Source organism: Lytechinus variegatus, chromosome 19, assembly GCF_018143015.1.
Source record: "Lytechinus variegatus isolate NC3 chromosome 19, Lvar_3.0, whole genome shotgun sequence".
NCBI lineage: Eukaryota > Metazoa > Echinodermata > Echinoidea > Temnopleuroida > Toxopneustidae > Lytechinus > Lytechinus variegatus.
Window position 1 is genome coordinate 7982501 of NC_054758.1, and position 25341 is coordinate 8007841.

The 25341-nt window shown below is 37.0% G+C and overlaps 1 protein-coding gene and 1 pseudogene across 1 annotated transcript in view; one reads left to right on the forward strand and one right to left on the reverse strand.

Annotated features, from left to right (window-relative positions):
• The window catches only part of LOC121405979 (aqualysin-1-like), a 37660-nt gene extending 26688 nt beyond the window's left edge, over positions 1-10972 (reverse strand). The window contains exons 1-2 of the mRNA XM_041596973.1: positions 10864-10972; positions 6317-6427 (exon numbers count right to left, since the gene is read on the reverse strand). Coding sequence (XP_041452907.1) covers positions 6317-6424 — 108 coding nt within the window. The 5' untranslated portion in view covers positions 6425-6427; positions 10864-10972. The remainder of the gene's footprint in view (positions 1-6316; positions 6428-10863) is intronic.
• A 1027-nt stretch (positions 10973-11999) lies between these two features.
• On the forward strand, positions 12000-13032 carry LOC121406133 (annotated as a pseudogene).
• Positions 13033-25341: the final 12309 nt, after the last annotated feature.

Genomic DNA, 25341 nt, shown 5'->3' on the forward strand with positions numbered 1-25341 from the left:
CTCCGAAACCGGATATGCATGAATGACATATCAAATTAAAGCATTTATTTAGATCAAGCTAGTGATAACCATAATAATCAGTTAAACATCTCCAGGAAATTGTTATTCCACAAAAACGGTTCAAAACATGCATAAGTTTCAATGTCTTATCTACGTCGTTATTACTGTAGAAACATGCATGTAATATCGCCAGCTACGACAAAATCATTATAAATCAACCAAAAATAATTTCCTAACACGAAATAAAACCCATTTCGTGACACAACTCCCTTATTTTTCAAAGCTCGGCCCCCGAGCGTCATTTAACAACATCAGACACTGTAGCACGAAAAGATAACTCTTAAACAATGCGGCATGAAAAATAATGTCCAAAGTACACGGTGACATGCCTTCTTATAGTGTCCTTGTATTAACAAAACAACATAATAAAGAACACGATAGGGATACTGTTCAAGACGACTTTTTTTCTTGAGTTCCTCCGTCATTCTAACAGTTCTCCTTCCTTAGTGATGTAACGCTCCGTGGTACGAACAAAGCTAGGTGACATCTGGTGGAATCTGGAATCTGTCGGTTGACTTGTTCAGGATCACCTTCTCTTCTGATCCGCCGGTTCTCATTGCCTGGATTCTCTGGCGGGGGTTGTCAGTCTGCGTCTCAGCATTCCTACTGGTGCAATCTATCCAGTCACTGGTAGGCGGAATCTCCAACACCAGTTTCCTAAAAGCGTATCTCTCATCATAGTCCAGGTCCTCTGGTTCAGGGGTAGAATTCCGACCATGCACTGGAGATACTTCTGGTTGGTCAGGTTGAGGAGACTTTGGACAATCTGGAATGGATGGTTTAGGTACGTCCTTTTGTGGTGTCCTGGACCTCCGTCTTGGTGATCGGGAACAGGAGCGTCGAGCCAAGCTTCCACGTTCTGACTGACGTGGTGAGCGAGAGTCAGTGCGACATAGTGACCTATTAAGAGATCGACTCACTCGCAGTTCCCTATCTTCCCGGTCCGGCGGAACAGGGTCTATTCGAACAAGACGGCATGTAGAATCTTCCGTCAGTTCTAAAGCATCCCAATGTTCCAGTAGATGTCTAGAAGCCATGGAACACGTGCATATTTCATCTTGATCTGGCCTGTTGCCAAGTTTCTTGGCCGTGTAGATAGGACGTATGTCCTTGTCTTCTTCTTGCCAGTCAGCTTTTTCCTGTGAACTCCGGTCAGTGATGGTTTCATCCAGTTGTACCTGTTCCTGAATGTCATCAATTCTAGGCAGCAGGTAGGCATCCTTAATGGTCTCGGCATTGAGTTGACGGTAGTCAACACACAATCTTTGGCTGCCATCTTTCTTTTTGACCAGTTCGATGTTGGATGCCCATGGGCTGGTCACTGGCTCAATCAGGCCTTGAGCTAGTAGATTCTTTACTTGCTCGTCTATTTCTTTCCTCTGCGTCAGGGAATGTCTCCTCTGGGCTTGACATATTGGTTTCGCAGTACCAGTATCTATGCCATGTTGGACAAAACTGGTCTGTCCAAGATCTGAAGGTCCTGTAGAGAAAACATCTGCATTCTCAACCAGCAGTTCTTTTATCAAATCATGGCATTGGGCTGGCACTTCGTCAGTACTGCGAACAAAGAGGTCCTTCAAATGTTCTGGTATGTCTTTGTTGGTATTGGTCTCAGTTGGCTCGGCAAGGTTACACATTTCCATGCTTACTTCTTCCAGCCCTGACAATGAAGCAATGGCAGTGCCTGCCTTTATGATCCTTTGTTCCTTGGTTGGGTTGAAAACCCGAACAGGTAGTACATCTTCGTCTGCCTTCACAACAGATCTGGCGACGATGAGTCCTTTCTTGATTAGTTCTGTTGGATTTACAGGTGGTTCGACTAATCCATCACCTAGTGACACTTCTCTGCCTGTAACTTTACCTGCTAATACCATCTCGTGTCCTGGAGGAATTGAATAATCTTCTCCAGCTACTATCCTCCTGCAGAATGATTCTCCGTTACTATCTAGGCATGGAATTATGCCATAGTTGGTCCTCAATTCCATCTTTTGGCAGTCTAACACAGCATTGATTTTGACTAGGAAATCTAGCCCTAGAATGCCCTCATTTTTTAGACTAGCCACTGTAGCCATTGTAGTGACGACTATATCTCCAATCTGCACTTCCAACATTGACTTTCCTCTGATTCTCAATTGAGATCCATCTGCTTGTAGTACAACACTTGTCACTGGCAGTAATTCTGGTCTTCTGATTTCCTCTATCTGGTCAAACACTTTCTCTCCAATGAGAGTGTTGGTAGCTCCAGTGTCGACCAGTAATTTTAATTCTTGTCCATTTACTTTGCCTTGAAGGTAAAGCCCTTTTCTCTTGGTATCTAGAGTCGCTCCGACTCTGGTTTGTTCCTCTTTCTTTTGTCCTCTTTTATTTTGCTCATCTTGAGTCACTTCGACTCTTGTTTGTTCCTCTTTTCCTTGTTCCTTTGTTCCTCTTTTCTCTTGTCCATCTAGAGTCGCTTCGACTCTGATTTGTTCATCTGTTTCTTGTTTTCTTGTTCCTTTCTTGTCTTGTCCATCTAGAGTCGTTCCGACTCTGATTTGTTCCTCTTTTCCTTTTATTTCGTTCATCATTTCCCTTTCGGGTACTTGTGAAGCTGCTGTTCTTCCTTTTATTTTCTTTGGATATGGGCAGTTGTTCCTCCAATGCCCCAATCCATTGCAATTGAAACATCTTTGTTCCTCTTGTTCATCAATCCTTGATTTATTTGGTTCCTCTCTTTTTCTTTGTGGCTCAAAGCCATCTTTTCTTGATTCCTGATATTTGGTCCTGATTTTTGTTTCCTTTTTCTTGTCTCTTTCATCCAAGGCGTCTATGACAGCCTTTACTATCTTGTCGATAGTTGGATTTCTTGGTTGCTTTTCCTCCACTGCTGCAACCTCACACTCCTGCTCTTCCAGAGCTCGGCTGTACCTTATGGCCCGCTTCACTTCATTCCTCTGACCCTCCATTCTCAGAAAGGCCTCTGTGTTTAAAGCAGCTTCCACAGCATCATCCAATGTGCGAGGTTGAGCACGGAACAATCCCTCTCTTATTTCTGGTGTTACTATGGCATCTAGAAAATGCCCTCGGGCAAGCCGATCTTGCCCCTTTTCGTCGAATTCGGGATATGCCAATCCACACAGCTCCCGTATTCTTTGTCCTAACTCCTGGAGGCTTTCCTTTGGTTGGCGACGACGTTGCCTCAACTCCGCCAGGTATACCTCAGCTTTGCCTCCTAGGCCAAACCTGTTTCTGAGCCTGTATACCAACTCGTCGTATGTCAACACCATTCCAGGTTGTAGGGTCAACAACTTCACAGCAGGGCCCCTTAGACTTGCAGCAAGAAACTGAACTGCTTCCCTTTTTGTCCATCCGTTTACTCCAGCACAGGCCTCAAAGTGATGCAAATAATCTTCGACAGGTGTACGTCCATCAAATCTGTCCGGTACCAGATGTGGTCGTCTGCCAATCATAGCATCAAAATTTGCCATCCCCGCATCCTGAATATGTGGGGAAAACTGTGGGGGTGTAAATTGAACACCGGTCTTGCAGTAGATGATCGTCTCATCTGCTCTCTGTCCACTTGATTCTGCACCGGGTGCTTGTCTTATGGACAATCTTAACTGCTCCATCATTTGGTCAATCTCTGTCATGCTCCTCTCTAAGTGCGCCATCATCTCTCCTGGCGTCGGTCGATACTGCATATTTCCTTGTTGTGCCATTGTCACTGGATCCCACTTCTGACACCACTTGTGACGGAACCGCTGGGCGGCGGCGTGGGTTCGGTCCGCCGGCAGCTCGCTCTTGTCAGGATGCCTGCCGCCGGCGGGTGTGTCGCCACGTCGATTTCCAAACTTTTAGTCGTGGATCCGTTTGGCAGAGATATACTGCCGCAGTTGACACTTGCACACGCCTCGATCCTGTCAGTACCACCACCAGGCAACCTCCAGACGGCTACACTCTTTGTTATCAGCTCCAAAAGCTCACCCGACCATATGCATCTGATTCCTGTAGTTAAGCTCCTACGACCATATGCGTCTGATTCCTGTAGTTAAGCTCTCTCGACCATAGGTATGGGTTTCTCTGTAGTTAAACTCCTATGACCATACCCATGGACTCTGTTCATTTCCTCCGTCGTCTGCTTACGACCAGCTACTACGTCTGTTCAGTTCAGCAACCACGTCTGCTCCGTACTGCAACCACGTCTGTTCCGTACTGCAACCACGTCTGAATTTCCGTACTGCAACCACGTCTGTTCAGTACACGACCACGTCTAATACCGTACTGCAACAACGTCTGTTCAGCACTGCAACCACGTCTGTTCAGTACCACGACCACGTCTGAGTCCGTACTGCAACCAAGCACGTCTGATTCCGTACTGCAACCACGTCTGTTCAGTACCACGACCACGTCTGAGTCCGTACTGCAACCACTGACATCTGTTCAGTACTGCAACCAAGCACGTCTGATTCCGTACTGCAACCACGTCTGTTCAGTACCGCAACCTCGTCTGTTACCGTACTGCAACCAGGGACCTCTGTTCAGTACCGGAAACGACGTCTGGTTCTTCGACCATACGTATGGGTCCTTCTGCAGTCAGGTTCCCACGACCACACCCATTGGCTCTGCTCTACTTGTAGTTTCCCCGTTGTCTGCTCCGGACCTCCGACCGTCTGCTTCCAGACCAGCAACCATCCGCTTCAGACCAACCCGTCTGCTCCAGACTCCGAACCGTCCGCCTCCAGACCAACCAGACTACCAAAAGAGCAAGCCCTGGTATAGTCTCTTGCTGGCGTGCAAAAGACCCAACATACAAGGAAATCTAACCACAGTCGTCGCCTAGAATTCTAGGTTTCCCCGTGGAAAGACATGCGAACGATCATATAAATCATTTCGATCGCATCCACCAACTTTATTTATTGGATAGCGAATCCAAATCGATCTGCATACTTTACGTGCAATGCACCCCGTGGGCGCCGTATTTCAACAGATCATCGGCAAAGCCTCACGAGTGCACCAACATACTGTACTTATGCATTAATTATACAATATCTGTTATAGTTAACCTCTGTTACAATCTTAAAACAGCTATAACTTTGGTCTCCGAAACCGGATATGCATGAATGACATATCAAATTAAAGCATTTATTTAGATCAAGCTAGTGATAACCATAATAATCAGTTAAACATCTCCAGGAAATTGTTATTCCACAAAAACGGTTCAAAACATGCATAAGTTTCAATGTCTTATCTACGTCGTTATTACTGTAGAAACATGCATGTAATATCGCCAGCTACGACAAAATCATTATAAATCAACCAAAAATAATTTCCTAACAAGAAATAAAACCCATTTCGTGACAATACACTAGCGTACCTACGGGGGGGGACAGTCTGCCCTCCCCCCCCCCTGATGAGCATGAAACACCCTTCCCCCTGACGAGCTTGAAGGCCTTTTTTTTCCTTGTCAAATTTTTTTGGCGGACGGTTTTGCCCCCCCCCCCCTGTGGAAACTCCTAGGTACGCCACTGCATATATATTTCTCGGTCTTCCCAGCCGTCGTATCACACATACGCCGGTGCAAACCTATTTCAGAGAAAATCGACTTTGAAGTTTACTATGATTTTTATACCGAGTTCCCGAGCATTACAACATATTCATTGATAGAAAAATACACGATCAGAAAGACCAAGATAATTGCCTGACATTGGTACCCTTATTTTTACACAAAACCAAGGATCAAAAAGAAGATATCGCGAAAGAGCTTCATGCTTTTCATTTCGGTATGTACGGTTCCGATTTCCCCTGCACAAAAAAGAGTCATAGGGGATACAGCAAACCTGACCGCAATTTCTATGCGCGCGGTCGGTCAAAACGTCGTATCGCTTTTCATGTGAAAATTCAATGCAGTGTCGATGGCCAATACGACAGTTTGGCTTACCGCGCGCGTTGAAATTGCGGTCAGTCAAAACGTCGTATCGCTCTGCTGCAGTACACGTGTCCATTGGGAATTGCGCATTCTGTTACAAATTTGTATAGCATCGCCGTGAAAAAATTCCTTCATATCTCAGAAACTAAAATAAATTACTGCCTAATAACATTTCTTTTAAATATCGGTATGCTGTCGTTTCATATTCTCCAAAAGATAATGATTAGAGACAACACAGAAGTTTTCCGTTTTCTTTCTGAATAAATACGCATAGAAAAGGAAGCACTTTAAAAATTTAAAGTAAAGTTGAAAACCTTGACAATAGAAATAAATGAATGTGAGCCAACTTACGGCCACCATGATAAGGTACTTGTCCTTGATCCTTTCCTGAGCACGCTGAAGAGGAGCGATGCCATAGGCAACAGCCAAGAGGGCTGTAAATACAATCAATCCACGCATTGTCTGACGAAAGAATGAAGGTATGAAACGCTTTGTTATTCAGTTTTGAAGAGAACGAAACCGAATCAGTCGCGAATATGGCCCTGCAAACTTTGTTCGGGCCACATTCGGGATATATTCAAATGGACTTCGGTTTGATTATGGGAGACGTTCTATGTTTTCTTGCAAATCAATCCTTGGCGATTCTGCTCTGATTCGGGACCTATTCCGGAATTATTCGTCCCTGCTTCGGGGAGTTCCCCGAATCAGAGACGAAATTCAGGCTACTGGTTCGTTTCTGCTTAACAGCATAAAACACAAGAAAATACCGGAAAAATTATTTGTATGACTTTTATATAGGGGTCTTCGAAATAATTATTATTACTAATACTAGTTATAAAAATAAGACAAGACTAGATAAACATGATAAAAGAGGATGGTGTTGCCCTCTCAACAGGGAGTTTTCATCAAAGCCTGGGTTACACCGGAACCGAATCAGCTGCCAATTCATACTGCCAATTCATCCTCATTTTCAAATTTGCCCTTTTTTGTACTTCTCTTAGTTCTCTTTACTTTTATGTCTTACTCTCTTAAGCGCCTTGAGCATTTAATCAAAATGGAAAAGACGCTATATAAATTATATGTATTATTATTATTATTATATACTTTTTCGGAAGGATTCGAGCGTATTCTGCTTCCCCCCCCCCCTCCGAATGCGAGAAAATTCAAGAGGGATTCGGGAACATTCTGCCCGAATATGGCCTGATTCGTACATGTGAAGAGATTGTTTGCAAAATAATTAGATCCACTTTAGTCAATTCCGAAAAACCATGTTTTTTATTCTCCCATATTGCAATCATCTTATGCGACACTAAATTGTAATGATATGCTACCCTACGATGTAAACATATTTCGATATAAAAGAAATCTACCCGTCTTCATTTTCAAATATTTTAATTAAAGAATTACCTCTATGGATCTAGGCCGTTTTGCAAAGTGAAATGGTTCCTATCCCTTTGTTTTGAATAAAGTTATTTTTTCTTAGCCCTTTTATTCACGTTTTAATGGGAATTTCAACTATTCTTTGGTAGTATCATGGACAAAGAATATCAAATTTTATGAAAAAGAATGGAACTAACCCTTTTTGCATATGTGCTCTTTTAAAGAGTTTGATTGCAAAAGGAGTTAGATCTACTTTAGACCATCCCGAGAAAATCTGTTTTTTTTCATTCTCCCATATTGCAACATTCTTATGCGAAAATAACTGTCATGATACCCTACTGTGTGAACAGAAAATTGGATATAAAATAGATCTGCCTGTCTTCATATATTTTAAAACATTTTTTTCCAAAACAATTACATTGTGAATCTAGCCCCTTTTGCAAACAAACTGAAATAGATCCAATACCTATGAAAAAAGGTGATTTTCTTTGCCATTTTTGTTCACTTTTTAATGTTAATTTCAATTATTCTTTGGTAGTATCTTATAGAGCTATTAAAAAAATCTATACAATGAAACAACAAGTGGAATGCCTCTGGCCGTCTCACCTGCATCACGCGGTTCAATATAGCAGCAGTGCTGACTTTGAATACTACTCTAACTCGCACAAGATGTTCAGTGATACATGGTTACTCTTATGTCCACTTTTTATGAACTAGACCAATAAACTTACAGAGATATAATGGTTATTCACCAAAAAACCCCAACATGGCCAAAGTTCATTGACCTTACATGACCTTTGACCATGATCATGTGACCTGAAACTCAAACAGGATATTCAGTGATACTTGATTACTCTTATGTACAAGTTTCATGAATCAGATCCATAAACTTTCAAAGTTATGATGGTAATTCAACAGATACACCCAATTCGGCCAAAGTTCATTGACCTTTGACCTTGGTCATGTGACCTGAAACGTGCACAGGATGTTCAGTGATACTTGATTACTCTAATGTCCAAGTTTAATGAACTAGCCCAATAAACTTCCAAAGTTATGATGGTAATTCAACAGATACCCCCGATTCGGCCAAAGTTCATTGACCCTAATGACCTTTGACCTTAATCATGAGACCTGAAACTTGCACAAAATTTTCAGTGATGCTTGATTACTATTATGTCCAAGTTTCATGAATCAGATCCATAAACTTTCAAAGTTATGATGGGAATTCAACAGATATCCCCAATTCGGCCAAAGTTCATTGACCCTAAATGACCTTTGACCTTGGTCATTTGACGTGAAACTCATGCAGGATGTTCAGTGATACTTGATTAACCTTATGTCCAAGTTTCATGAACTAGGTCCATATATTTTCTAAGTTATGATGACATTTCAAAAACTTAACCACAGGTTAAGATTTCGATGTTGATTCCTCCAACATGGTCTAAGTTCATTGACCCTAAATGACCTTTGACCTTGGTCATGTGACATGAAACTCTAATAGGATGTTCAGTAATACTTGATTAACCTTATGGCCAAGTTTCATGAACTAGGTCCATATACTTTCTAAGTTATGATGTCATTTCAAAAACTTAACCTCAGGTTAAGATTTGATGTTGACGCCGCCGCCGCCGTCGCCGCCGCCGTCGGAAAAGCGGCGCCTATAGTCTCACTTTGCTTCGCAGGTGAAACAATAAAAATCGAATTAGATGAGAAATGGGTGTAACCCCTTTTTTCAATTGAGCTTTGTTGTATTTTTCTCTGAACTGGGGGGCTTTCCGAATATATTCCAAAAATGGCCCTAATGAAATTTGTTGTTGCCGTATTCGAACATTTAAAAGCGAGCCGATCCCTCATTAATCCCTTGCGGATTTTCTCGCATTCGGGTAGGGAGAACAGAATACTCACAAATCCTGCCGAATAAGTCTATTCGGAAGGATTCGCAGCTGATTCGGTTCCGGTGTAACCAAGGCTTTAATGATAATAGCTGGATTTATATAAAGCGCTTTTTACCAGAGGATACAACGCGCTGCTATTATAGGTTCCCGTCCAATTTCATCAGAATTGCAATTAAATTAATGAAAGGACGTTCAAATTCGAAATATTTCGTCCACCCTCTGCACACATAGTTCATTTTCATTCATTTAGCATTTAATTCCGTTCTTTATAATTCCTTTGAATTTTGTAGAAATTCAATTCAGAGAGAAACTCGTTCAAATTAATGGCCCTAAGGTGTCATTTATTTTCGCTACGACGAGCTGATCGTTTAATTTCGCCTGAAACACCACTTTCAATTTCATTTATCAGAACACATATTTGCACTTTAAACTTCCAAATTCTGATAATGTTTCTGTATTTATTTTTTTTTCAAACTTTACCCTATATTTCTATTTTTGCGGATCTTTTCAGTTAGAATCATTTGATTCCATTATGTTTGATAAAGACGTAATTCATGTAACACTTATAGGATATGGTTGTAAACGCTTATTCTTTAAGTGATTGATGAATGGTTGCAGGGGCGGATCCAGGATTTCCCAAAAGGGGGGCACATTTTCCGGAGGAATTTGACGAGTAAAAAAGAAGCTAATTAACCAAAGAATAAGGGTATTTCGTCCACGAAAAAAAAATAATTGTGCCTCTAAAAGGAGGGGGGGGGGGGGCACGAGTCGGCTGTGCCCTCCCCCTGGATCCGCCATTGAGTGGATCGATGACCTAGTATGCCAATGGTAGGTATTTTTTCTTCATCATGATGTTCTTTTTTATATCACATAATTGTATATAATTTAAATCGTTTTGGGGAAGGGATGGGTATCATGGAATTGAACACAGTCTATTTATAGTTATGAAAGTGGAACAAAAACGAGTTGTTGTTCCGATGATGGTCTGTCAGATGAAAAATTCAGTAAAAAAAAATTAACATCCAATTCAGGGGTAAAAACCCATTTCCATAATTATTCAAAAGAAGTAAAAAAAAAAAACAACGAAAAACACTGTCCATATCTTGTAAGTGATTGCATATTAATGATTTTGAATTCCTAAACGTTCGCAAGGAAGGTACCGGTGAGAATTTGAAAACACTACTCAGCTATTTTAATTTGATCGTTCTTTATAAATGTTTAAACGAAATAACTATGAAATCGCGTGCCAGTAGAATTAAATTAAATTAAGTATTTGGTTATTTAAATGCTGATCTCATAGGTCATTCAAATTAGTTCCAAATTGAATTATTACATCATTAAATCGGTTGAAATTTTGACGAAATTGGACGGGAAAACCTATATTACCCTAGCTTTTGCTCGAGCTACCATCACCAGCGCTCAGTGCATTCAAGGAATTACTCCTGTGGGTACCCATTCACCTCACCTGGGTTGAGTACAGCACAATGTGGATGAATTTCTTGCTGAAAGAAAACACGCCATGGCTACGATTCGAACCCATGACCCTCTGTTTCAAAGGCGAGAGTCAGAACCACTAGACCACAACGCACCCAACGACACTTTAGACAAATTAAATCAACTTACCTAAGAGTTTCGCCTGGCCTCAAGTGTTGATCTAGAAGAAAGCTTCTGTAACTCTTCAGAGTGAAGATCTAGTTGAGCACTGCTCAGAGCTGGTGATGGGCTAGGCTGGATGAGCTGTATTTAAGTCTTCATCAATCAACAGGTGTAGCTTTCTCAAGGATCGCGTGATGCTTCGAAATAGGTCAAAATTTGAGTAAACACTCGTGACCAAGTTGCAAAACAAGCAGGATGCATTATTTCTCTTGTCTTTCCTTTTTTACTGAATTTTCTATGATGCAACACCGGCGTTAACCTTTGTTCTTTTTATCTTTTCTTTTTTTTATTTTTATGAAAAGTTAACATCCACTGGAAGCCAAAAAACTCAATTTCTATTGTAAATATTATTCTAGTAAAGTTGGTTCAAAGTGCAACCAACGTCAGCAACATGGTAACCAAATTTTACTTTTGTCTTATCGTTACACAAACTGCGTCAGAAATAAAATTTGTTATCGTTTGGGGATGTCGTGGCCTACTACTATACTTGATCAGTATCTATAAAGTGTATAGATACAGAAACGAATAAATAGCTCACACCTTGTTTATCATTTCCCTACTAGATGATAGCAAGAAACACAGATGAATATATTACTTCTACTACCACACAACAATGACAACAATAACTACTACTACTACTACTATCACCAATACTACTACGACTACTACTACTACTACTACCACTACTACTACTACTACTACTACCACCACCACCACCACCACCACTACTACTACTACTACGACTACTACTACTTACATCGATCCAGTGATTCCTGTTGATCAGTATCTATAAAGAAACGAAATAACAGTTCACTCTTTGTTCATCTTTTCCCTACTAGATGATAGCAAGAAAAACAGATGAAGATTCAACTACTACTCTTTCTACACAACAAACACTACTACTCCTACTACTACTACTAGAACTAGTAGTAGTACTACTAGTACTACTACTTCTACTGCTACTTCCGTTTCTATTTCTACAATTATTATTAATACTACTTCTACAGCTACTGATACTAAATTTCTTGCTACTTTTCTTACTACTTCTACTTCTTCTAATAAGTCACTTTTTGTTTATCTTTTCGCTAGTTCTGCTAGGAAGGGAGCTAACTTGCAGGGTTCACTCACAGGAGACTTCTAGGACTAATTACTAGTAATCGCTAAAAAAAAGAGCTTTGAACTTCTTGACTTTTGAATGATTATCAAATAGCATGGTGCTGGATATCTAGGAAATGTAGTCTTTTTTGCCATTTGGAGTAGTTTTTGGATACAGAAATTCAGGCAAGTGTGGAGTTTTTTTTACTCTAGTCCCATCTATACATTTTGTTGGTGTTAAACTCTTCTTATTACTATACCATCATGTCAGGATCAAATGCTTCGTTGAACACAAGACAGACAGCAGCTATCACTAGCCAAGTTATGAAAGACCTGCTGAAGAATGAGGAATTTATTAGACTACTTGATTCAATTGTTAGCAATGCTATTGAAAAGAAACTTGATGAAAAACTTCAACAGCTAGCAACCCTGCAATCTGATGTATTTGACCTGCAAAACAAACTAACAAAGAAGGATGAGGAAATCAGCAAGCTGCAAACAAAGGTTTCGACATGTAGTGAGAAAATATCTTCTCCGGAGAATGCAGCAAATAGCATGGAACAGTACTCCCGAAGATCATGCATCAGGATCTTTGGCAAGGAAGAAAAGAAAGGAGAAAGCACAGATGACATTGTTACAGATATCATCACAAAGGATCTCGGTGTTTTGTTGGACCCAGCGAAGGACATCGACAGATCACACCGCACAGGGAAACATCAGAAAGAGCCTGAAGGAGCTTCGTCAGGAAACCAAGACCTCGTTCCATTATTGTGAAACTAATTTCCTACAAGAAAAAGAAAGAAATTCTGCAGAACAGGAGAAAGTTGAAAGGATCTGGGATCTCCATAACAGAAGATCTTACTGTCAGGAATCAGATTCTTCTTGCTCAAGCTCGAAAATGTGAAGTTGTACAGTCAGCATGGTCTTCTGATGGCCACATCTTTGTTCTATTGCTTGTATCTGGAGGAAAATCTGTTACAAAAATAATCGCAAATGAAGAAGATCTCAAGAAACTAAAATAATGAAATGAAGAACATTGACTATGAACATAATAATGAAAGAATGGAAAGAATGTACTGTGCTGTAAAATAATTTGTTTTAATGTGTACTGAACATTGTATTTTTTTAATTTTCTTTTTTTGGTCTCTATTTGGAAGTAAATGAAGTCATCAGTTAAAGATGGAGTAAAGCCTTGTCAGGGCATTAATTTATTTATTTTTCTGATTGTATATGATGTATTAAAGAACTCTAATTGACAGATTGATGAGAAAGTAAGATAATTATTTTTTTTCTGATTTGGGTTTTATTCCGTTTTTTTAATGAGAAAATTGATAAATTTTATTTTCACAGATTATTAAATAATATAGAAGACAACTCGGATGATAGTGATAATAGTTTCCTTGAAACTGGTTTTACTGAAAAGTGTAATTATATGTTTTGCGAAGACTTCTATTCTAAACATGCAAAAGATCACATAAACTTTTCACTTATTCATGTCAATGCTAGAAGTCTTCAGAGAAATTTCGATCACTTTAACGCACTATTATCATCGCTCGATTTTAATTTTAGTGTTATGGCAGTATCTGAGACTTGGTTTAATCTCAATACAAATATGATTTTTTATAATATCACAAACTATAATCTTGTTCACTTGTGTAGACAGAACAAAGTTGGCGGTGGAGTCGCATTGTATATAAAAAATGACTTTAATTATTCACTACGTAGCGATCTTTCATGTATAACAAATAATTACGAAATGATTTTTATTGAAATTACTTATGGTAACAAATCCATCGTTGTAGCATGTATATATCGACCACCGAATAGTGACATGTCTGATTTTATTGTATCAATGAATAATGTACTGGAAATATTGGGAAGTGAAAAGAAAGAAATATACATAATGGGTGACTTCAATATAAACTTAATCAATTATAGCTCACACAGTAAGACAAATGATTTTTTAGATATGATGCATACTTTCAACATGTATCCTCTGATAACAAAACCGACTCGTATATCAGCAAATAGGGCTTCTTTAATTGATAATATTTATACTAACTCACTTGACAAAAAGATCGACAGTGGAATCATATATGATGATATTTCCGATCACTTCCCAATATTTTCTATTTTGAAAAATGAAACAATAAAACATAACTACCACCAAAGAAAAAAATCATTTCAAAAGAGATTAATTAATGATGCAAATATACTGTCATTTAAAGAAAAATTGAAAAATATTGATTGGTCTTGTACTGAAAACTGTGCTAATGTTAATGAAATGTACAATATTTTTTTTGAAAAATTTTCTTATGCATATGATTCATGTTTTCCACTTCAGACAGTTTGTAATAAACAAAATTTGTCTAAATTTAAGAAACCATGGATTACCAAGGGCATACTTAAATCCATAAGCCGTAAGAATAGATTGTATAAAATAAGTCTTAAAATACAAATTCTCATCATGTTATGAAATATAAGAACTACAAAAATAAGCTTATAAGTATTATTCGCTATTCCAAATATAAATATTACAAAGATGTCTTTTCATCAATCCAAGGTGATATGAAGAAAACTTGGAGACATATTAATACTATATTAGGTAATAAAAAACATCATGCATTACCAAAGCAAATGTATCTTGAAAATGTGAAATTTTCATCCAAGTTCGATATAGCAAACCAATTCAATTCCTATTTTGTTAATATTGGTAAAAAATTATCAAAGTCAATATCAAATCCTTCACACTCTTTTCAGGATTATTTTTCATTCCGAACTCCTCAATCATTCTTTATTAAACCTACAACTGTTCATGAATTAATTCAAATGTCTTCCTTCATTAAATCTTCAAAGGCTAATGGATCTGATGGTATATCACCCAAAATTATTAAAGAATGCATACATTATATCGCTCTTCCGTTATGTAATATTTTTAATATGTCTCTGAGTACTCGTTCAGTGCCTGAAAAACTAAAAATAGCAAAGGTTGTGCCATTGTTTAAAAAGGAAAATCCAGACTATATTGAAAATTATAGACCTGTTGCACTCCTTCCAATTTTTGCAAAATTACTTGAAAAAATAATGTTTAACAGACTAACTGATTATCTTACTAAAAAAGACATTTTAATACAGGAACAGTTTGGTTTTCGTAAGAATTATTCTACCTCTTTAAGAGTGATTTGTTTTTCTGATTATATTTTAAATGGAATAGAGAAAGGCAACTTTTGTTGTGGAGTTTTTATGGACCTGTCGAAAGCATTTGACACCATCGATCATCACATTCTTAAAAAAAACTAAGTTTATATGGAATTAGAGGTTTACCTTTACAATGGTTTGAAAGTTACTTATTAAATAGAAAACAGTTTGTGGTGATCGATAGTGTTGAATCTGTTAAATTAGATGTTGATTTAGGTATACCTCAAGGTTCCGTGCTCGGGCCCCTCCTTTTCTTTAATATATGTTAATGATATTATGAAATCTTCTAATTTATTGAAATTTTCACTCTTTGCTGATGATACTGTTGTCTTTGGTTCACTTAAAAATATTTTTACTCTTACAGCTACAATGAACAAAGAATTGAACATGTTGAATGACTGGTTTGTATGTAACAAACTTATCTTAAATTTCAAGAAAACAAAGTATATATTATTTTCCATTCTAAACGTTAAAAAATTCCATTGAATATCGAGCCAATAAAAATTGACAATACTGTTATTTCTAGAAATGAATAATTAAGCTTTTTAGGTGTATTGGTACATGAGTCACTCGACTGGAAGTATCATATTGTTAATATTTGTTCTAAGATTTCAAGAAGCATTGGTGTTTTATCAAAACTTAGGTACTGTTTACCCGGTAAGATATTAGTAAACATTTATAATGCTATAATCTTGCCACACCTTAACTATAGTAATGAGATATGGGGTAAAACGTATAAGACTAATATAGAGAAACTTTACATTTTACAGAAAAGAGCACTAAGATTAATAACAAAGAGTAACTTTTGCAGTCCCAGTCTACCATTATTTCTTAATCTGAAAATTATTCCTATATATGATCTTGTAAAACTAAATATATCTGTCGTTATGTTTAAGCACCACAGAGGAATTCTACCCAAAACATTTAATAATATATTTAAAACCAATTGTTTCTTCCATAGTTACCACACACGTATGCGAAACAATCTTTGTGTTCCTTTTACGCATTTAACAATGCAAACTCATTCTATTCGGTACACAGGTGTTCATGAATGGAACTCACTATGCAACAATCTGAAGTCATGTTCAACACTCTCGTTTCAGACTATTACTGAAACGATAATTTTTGAAAAACTATCATCCTTGGCTGAGTAGACTCCATTTCTTCTTCTTCTTCATTTAATCCTCTTTTCTCGCTCCCACTCTTACTATGATTCTATTATTCCTCTCTTATATAATTTTTCTTTCTCACTTTCCTTATTCTTATGTTGCAATGTGTGTGTGCGGGTGTATGTGGTTTTATGGTGTGCAGGCCTTTGGCTAATACTTACGTTTTTTAACTAAGTTAATTTAATGTTATTTTTTGTATTTTTTTTTCTTATTTGTCATTTTGGGACTCAAATATAAGCACAGGATGCTTTTACAGAGGTCCTGGCTAATTCTTATGTATTTGTTTATTTTGTAACTTCTTGATTGTTTTAATTTGCCAAATAAATTGAAATTGAATTGAATAGTAGATGATAGCAAGAGAAACAGATGGAGCTTATGTACTTATGCTTCTATTACTACTACTACTACTTCTGCTGTTACTACTACTACTACTACTTCTACTACAACTAATAACAATTAGTATTATTGTTGTTGTTCTAATAATAATAATAATGATAATAACTATAATAATAATGAAATTACTACGTCTACAGCTGCTATCAGTACTACAACAGATAAAGGAACGTAAAAATATTTCATTATTTTTATCTTTACCCCCACTAACCGATAGCAAGTTAAACAGACAAAAGTAGAACTTTCTCGAGGATCGTAAGATATACGGGATTTGCAGAGTACATGGCAAAATTAAATGCAAACAATTATATCTTTCGTAACTTTATCATTCAAAATAGTATTTTAACTTACCGTGACCGAGTGGTCTAAGGCCCCTGACTACACACATAAGTCCATGGTTCGATTCCCGGCGCGGAATTGTATGCCTTTGAGCAATACATCTCTCAGTCTAAACGATAATCGCAACTGGTTCAAGATCCGAGTCATATCGGAAAATTATGTATTCGTCTATTTCAAACTCGTCCGCTCATCAGATGTTCTGCCTTCATTTAGCATAATGCCATTCCATCAATTAATATATTTTTTTTCTAACAACCATTTGGTCCAATAATCATATGGTACAATCATCACTTCGTGTACAGTTTAGACATTGACCAAATAATTTTAGATCAAACATACCAAAGTTTGGAATGGTAAATGATGGGGAGGTATATGGATACCACTGACGTACTACTACTACTATTACTCGTAGTAGAAGTAGTAGTAGTAGGAGTAGTACTTCTACAACTAGTACTACTACTACTACATGCACTACTATTACTACTGCTAATAATAATAATAATAATAATCATCATCATCATAACAGTAATAATGATATTAATGAAAGTAATATTAATAATAATGCCATTGCTGCTACTAATACTTCTGCTCCTGCTATTACTAGATACTACTATTACTACTTCTACTGCTGCTGCTGATTCACATATGACGATATCTTTCCAAATTTCAAATATCTGCAAATCAGTTCGGTATCATCTTCGCAATCTAGGATTTATCCGGAAATATTCATCTTAGTCCGCGACCGAAAAGATTGTACACGCCTTGATTTCCTCCTGCCTTGATTTTTGTAATGCCCTTTTGTTTAATTTACCGCAGGCTCAGTTAAGCCCCTTTCACAATTGACGTACGACCATTTGCGACCTTTTGAACGTGCGACAGGCTGCAACAGGTACCAATCGCTAGTCATCTCATAAGATCTCACAGAGGCTTTCACAGTTGCAACAGTTGTAGTAGTACAACAAAAACAACTAGTAAACCTCGTTGCACGAGTAAGTCGCATGTGCTCTTATTGTGTTCGTGCGATCACATGCGAGTGTTGCACGAGGGATTGCGAGTGGAACGGTCGCATAAGTGCGAATGAAACGGTAGTGCAATGTTGTAAGCCGTTGCGATCGGTCTTGCAACAGTCTTATGGCCCATATATTATCGCACCCAGTCGCATGACAGGTTTCTGTAAATGTAGGTCGCTAGCACATGTGCAAGCGTTGTGCAACCCCCAGTCGAGTAAATGCGACTACTTAGTCGTGCCACCTCTCGCACCAAGTCGTACAACGTTGAACAACACTCGCACGATGATCGCCCGACCGATGGTACGACCCCGGATACAGCCTGATGCGAGTGAATCGATCGTATTTGATGGCGTTCGGATTTTGAACATGTTCAAAGTTCATTTGTGACCAGTCACGACCACCTCGAGTTCGTGCGACCGACTACAACGACAGCGAGTGCTCGCAAGACAACAAGAGATCGATCGTGCAACAACTAGAAAAAACTTTTGCAGGCGGTCGTAAACTGGTCGGACGTCATTCGTAAAAGGGGCTGAACGGTGGCGTACATGCGAATTCAACGGTAGTGGAATGTTGTAAGCCAAAATGTCGAACGGTCTTGCAACAGTCTTATATAATCGCATCCAGTCGCAAGACTGGTGTCCGTAGGTCTCTAGCACATGTTCAAGTGTTGTACGACCTCCAGTCGACTAAATGCGACTATACTTAGTTGTGCCACCTCTCGCACCAAGTCGTACAACGTTGAACAACACTCACACGATGATCGCCCGACCGATGGTACGACCTGATGCGAGCGAATCAGTCGTATTTAATCGCGTTTGGATTTTGAACATGTTCAAAGTTCAGATGCGACCAGTCACGACCACTTCCGACCACCTCGAGTTCGTGCGATCGTCTACAACGACTGCGAGTGCTCGCAAGACACCAAGAGATCGATCGTGCAACGACAAGGAAAAACTGTTGCAGGCGGTCGTAAACAGGTCGTACGTCAATTGTGAAAGGGGCTTACATAAGCTTCAGAAGCTTCAGAATGCAGCCGCTCGCATATAAGATGGGGATGATATGTGAGCGGTTACTTGACGAAGTGACAATAAAGGCCACATAGAAACTTGACCAAACTTTGTTCAGTTTTTTATATATACAATATGTTTTTACGGTTTCTTGTCAATTAGAGGGTGCTGATTACGAATCTGGATGATGCCACTCATGTAACCGTGAGCATTTCCCGCAAATTGGCAAAATTCAATATGGCCGCCAAAATATGCAAATTATTCATGAAAATCCTAAAATTTCCCGCACATTGGCTATGAAATGCATGAAATCGTGTGGCAGGAGTGAAACACTCTCTGAAAAGAAATAATTTTTGATAATTTTTTTTTCCTGATATTCAAAATGGCCGCCATAGGCCATTGTATACTGTATTATGTACAATATGAGTAGAGAAAACTAATGAGCACTAAACTGCAAAAAATCACGATGTATGAACAAAGTAATATATGCAAATCATCATTACTAAAAAGATATATCATTTATTATGTCATATATGGGAACATTGCTGTATTTTGATATCCAAAATAGCCGTCACTGGCCCAAAGAGAATTGCGTACAATGGCCGGGGCAAAAAAAAATCACAAGAGTGATCACTAAAATGCATATTATTAAGATTAAACAAGTGGAATACTTACTAAAAACATCATTGTTCATATGCCATTTATGTGATAAATGCTGTATTTTGAAATTAAAAATGGCCGCCATAGGCCTAGCTTTATTTATATCATATACAATGCGAATGGAGAAACTAATTTTCACACGAGTAAGAAACGTAAAATGCATGTAATTGTGATCTACGAGTAAAATATTGGCTAACAACATGTTTTATAGCAAGACATATCATTTCTTTTGTCATGCATGAGATACATGCTGTATTATGAAATTAGTCCAGGATAGGCCCCATAGAAAATTGACCAAACCTTGTTTTTTTATATATACAATAATTTTTGATGGTTTCTTGTCAATTCGAGGGTGCTGATTACGAATCTGAATGATGCCACTCGTGTAACCTTGAGCATTTTCCGCAAATTGGCAAAATCCAATATGGCCGCCAAAATATGCAAATTACCCATGAAACTCATAAAATTGTCCTCACATTGGCTGTGAAATGCATGAAATTGTGTGGCAGGAGTGAAATACAATCTTAAAAATTATTTTTTGACAAAATATTTATTTTCCTGATATTCAAAATGGCCGCCATAGGCCATTGTATACACTATCATGTACAATATGAATAGGGAAAACTAGTTTTCACAAAAATGAGCACTAAACGGCAAAAATCGCGATGTATGAACGAAGTAATATATGCAAATCATCATTACTAATGAGATATATTATTTATTATGTCAAATATTGGAACATTGCTGTATTTTGATATCTAAAATAGCCGCCACTGGCCCAAAGAGTATTGATGTACAATGGCAATGGCCGGGGCCAAAAAATGACATGATTGAGCATTAAAATGCAGATTATTAAGATAAACGAGTGGAATACTGACTAAAAACATAATTGTAAATATGCCATTTATGTGGTAAATGCTGTATTTTGAAATTCAAAATGGCCGCCATAGCCCCCATATTAATCATGTACAATGCGAATAGAGAAACTAATTTTCACACGAGTAAGAAACATAAAATGCATGTAATTGTGATATATGAATAAAATATTGTCTGACAACATGTTTTATAGCAAGACATATCATTTCTTTTGTCATGCATGAGATAAATACTGTATTATGAAATTCAAAATGGCCCCTATAGGCCCTAACAGTATTATCTACAATGTGAATTGGGACATATAATTTTGTAAGAATTTGGATTTGCTTGACTATGACATCCATATAATCCTGTTGTATGAGTAAAACGTTATTTGAAAACATTTTTTTTTTAATCATCGCATTTCTTCTTCCATATAGGTGATAAATACTGTATTTTGACATTCAAAATAACCTCTAAAAGCCCTAAATAAATTATGTAACATGCGAACAGGGAAACTAATTTTCACAAGAGTGAGAATCATAAAATGCATATAACTGTGATGTACGGGTAAAGATATTGTCTTAAACATTATTTCTAACTGAATACATCACATATTGGTCGTGGACATGGTGGAGGTAATAAATGCTGTACTTTGAAATCCAAAATGGCTGCCATAGGTCCTAAAAGTATACATTGTAACATGGGACATATAATTTTGACAGAATTTGGCTTTGCTTGACTATAAATATTGCATATAATTGTGAATTGTGATGTAAAGGTGAATTATTGTCTAAAACCATGGTTTCTAACTAGATATATCATGTTGTGTAATTAGGGTGATAAATGCTGCATTTTTAAATAGAAAATGGCCACCATAAGCACTTATCGTATATATACAATTTGGGTGGAGACAAATGATGTTCACAAAAAGGGCATATGACAGCCATTTTGAATGTTGAAATACAGTATTTATCACCTAAATTACATAAGATATTATATATTTTGTTATAAATCATGTTTTCAGACAATATTCCACTCATATATCACCATTTGACCAAGCAGAGCCAAATCGGTTTCAAATGATTTGTTCCCATTCATATTGTGTATAATACCGTAAGGGACTGTAGCGGCCATTTTGACTTTAAAATAACCGTATTTATCACCTAACTGGCAGAATAAACGATATATCTTAATAGAAATGATGCTTTCAGACAATATTTTACTCATGGATCATTATTACGTGCATTTATGGTGCTCACTCTTGTGAATATTGGTTTCCCACTTTGCATTGTACATAATACGGTTAATGTCGATGGCGGCCATTTTGAAAGTCGAAATACAGTATTTAACACAAACTTGAAACCTGAATGATATATTTCGTTAGAAAATACGTTTTTAGACAGTATCCAATTAATTTATCACATATATATGCATTTTAGCGCTCAATCTTGTGATTTCTTTTCTCCCAATTATCATTGTGTATAATACTTTTAGGGCATTTGGCAGCCATTTTGAATATCAGAATACAACATTTACCACATACATAGCATATTAATAATATATTTCGTTAATAATTATGCTTATAGTCAGTATTCCAATTGTTTAATCTTCATAATAAACATTTTAGTGATCACTCTTGAGAATTTTTGGCCCCCATTGCAATTGTACGCAGCGGCGGCTATTTTAGATATCAAAATACTGCAATTTTCCCATATATGACATCAAAATTATATATTTCGTTAGTAATGGTGATTTGCATATATTACTTCGTTCATACATCGCGATTTTTTGCAGTTTAGTGCTCATTTTTGTGAAAATTAGTTTTCCCTATTCATATTGTACATGATAGTGTATACAATGGCCTATGGCGGCCATTTTGAATATCAGGAAAATAAATATTTTATCAAAAATTATTTTTTAAGATTGTATTTCAACCCTGCCACACAATTCCATGCATTTCACAGCCAGTGTGAGGACAATTTTATGAGTTTCATGGGTTATTTGCATATTTTGGCGGCCATATTGGATTTTGCCAATTTGCAGAAAATGCTCAAGGTTACACGAGTGGCATCATTCAGATTCTTAATCAGCACCTTCGAATTGACAAGAAACCATCAAAACATAATGTATATATAAAAAAACAAGGTTATGCCTCTTCTATCCTGGACTAAATTCAAAATGGTCCCTACAGGTCCTAACAGTATTATTATGTGGTCAATTCCAGCGTAACGGACATGACGTTCAGACAAATTTTTGTAATTCAAATGTTTATACAGTAGAATTAGCAGTCTTTTGATAATTGTTACTAAGCTTATCAGACACATTTAAGTATCAGTTACATACACATAAAATTTCAAATTGTTTCATTGAACAGTTGCGGAGAAATTGCACTCTTTGTGAGCGTAACGGACATGACACGAAATGGACGAAGCATTTTTACTTCCTATGGCTTATCAAAATTCCTTTGAATTCTTAGATTGCATGCACCTGACATTGGTGTTAATTTAACCTTAAGACCATGCTCTATCCATAAAATGGTGTTTAACAACAGTTTTGCAGTGCATTCTGTATTCCTAGCTCAAAATGTAGCGTAACGGACATGACACACGAAGCGTAACGGACATGACAGTTTTGTCCACTTTTTGTAAGCGAATATAATTATTTTATTACAAGATATGGTACAAGTCTAAGTGTTTACATGTTAAGGCTAGAGGTTAGAGACACATATCATAACTGGTAATCTGTAATATCTCCTATTATTTTGCAATTTGAGAGGGGGTCTTTTTGTACAATATTCATAAAACAAAAAAATATTTAGAAAAATTTATTTTACACCGGTTAACAACAGTTAATGAGTATTTTCCAGTTACTACCATCCGCCACACCTAATTAAAGGAAAAAAAGTTGATAGAAAATATTATTTTTTATTCATGCCCTAATATTTGATAATATACTAGCGTAACGGACATGACACCCTTACGAAGTGAACTTCATCAGCACTTCTTAGTTTGAAAATAGAAGAAATATCAATAATGAATGTAATTATGTAACAGCAAAGTACCTTTACTGACACTCTAATGAAAAATATGTAGATATTATTAGCAGGTATCATTAAATTAATAGCTATAGCCTAGGTGATAATTTTATATTGAATACAACGTTAATCGTACCACTACAACACACTGAGAAGACCAAATCTCATTTTTTGTGAGAAGAAAACAAAATTTACCAGACCTGTATAAATCCAAGAAGAACAAATTATGGAATGTATTGTATGATAAAGAACATGTACTAGTATTAATGTCAGTTTTAAGATTACAAAAAATGGTATTAAAATTTAATAGCAGTACCTGGAAAGCGGTCTTTCATTATCGATCATGTATGAGTTGAAAGGTAATCAGAATGCTTGTAAATAGCTTCTGAGATTTTTTTTTCATTCAAAATAACTATCATCCTGAGTATAATCATCCTTTCATCAAATCTTGGATGTTCTAAATCTTACAATCTTGCTTGCTGACAAACGTGGCTGTATCTACATGTAATTTCGTTGTATTGTCCGCGCTGCTTGTGTACAATTGAAGATACATCATTCAAATCGTTATTATGGCTGACCAAAATACTATGACATAATTTATTGATCGCGCCACATCCTTTCCACGGCCCCTTTGCTTTGTGATACTGCAAATAAGTGCCACTGTAGATTCATGGATTCATAGAGCTACATGTACATCATGAAACACAGATATCCGAATACAAACTTGCTTTTAAATGTGATCCCATGCCATCACTGAAGAAGTACATGTAGAGGTTGGTGTAAGTCAGATACTTTGAAGTACATTGTAATATCATCAATGATCATTAATTCACAAGTTGGAGTTTTATCATGCTCCAAACTGTCAGTGCAAGAACCTAAGATAATCAAATGTTTGTTCAAACACGAATGATGCAGATTGTGATCTGAGTATGTTGCCAGATCTAGCTGCATCTTATCCTAATATTATGTAACATACCGTTAATTCTCAGAAAAATCTACCAGAACAAGAGCTGAACTTTCATCATTCACCAAATTCTGAAAATAGCTTTAATGACATGCAGATTCTAGGAAATATTACATTCAGCTATCCTCAAACAATTGAGACTAACCTCAGTCTGTGACACTGAGCCTAATATTTTGTTTTTGTAAATGCTGCCATTTGCCATATATAAGGCGTCATGTCCGTTACGCGAATTGTCATGTCCGTTACGCCATTTTTATGAAAATGAGAAATGGTAAGGGAAAATGATTGCTACACATGGTAGGGGGTTTAATTCTAACATAGAATCTGAATCTGCAGTACCTTTAGACAAATTTCCTGTAAGCTGTGAAAACTTTAAGTGAAAAACGTAACGGACATGACAATGATAATGGTAAAGAAATCACACAAATCTGAAGACAGATTTCTGTAAAATTGATGAATGGCATAAAATTTAACAATAATTTTCTGTTGATTTAGACATTAATCAACTATTCAAAAGTTAAAAGAGACCTCTGGGACCTTGTTTGCTTTTAGTAGAGACAGAAAAGATGAATTGTTCAAAAATAGCCACATTTTTTACATTTTGCAATATACTATTTTATTTTTTTGATGATGGAAAAAACTACAAAATTTTATCAATATTGCGATTTTTTTATTGGAAATTGAGACTTTATAGATTACTTTTTAAGAAAATTTGACT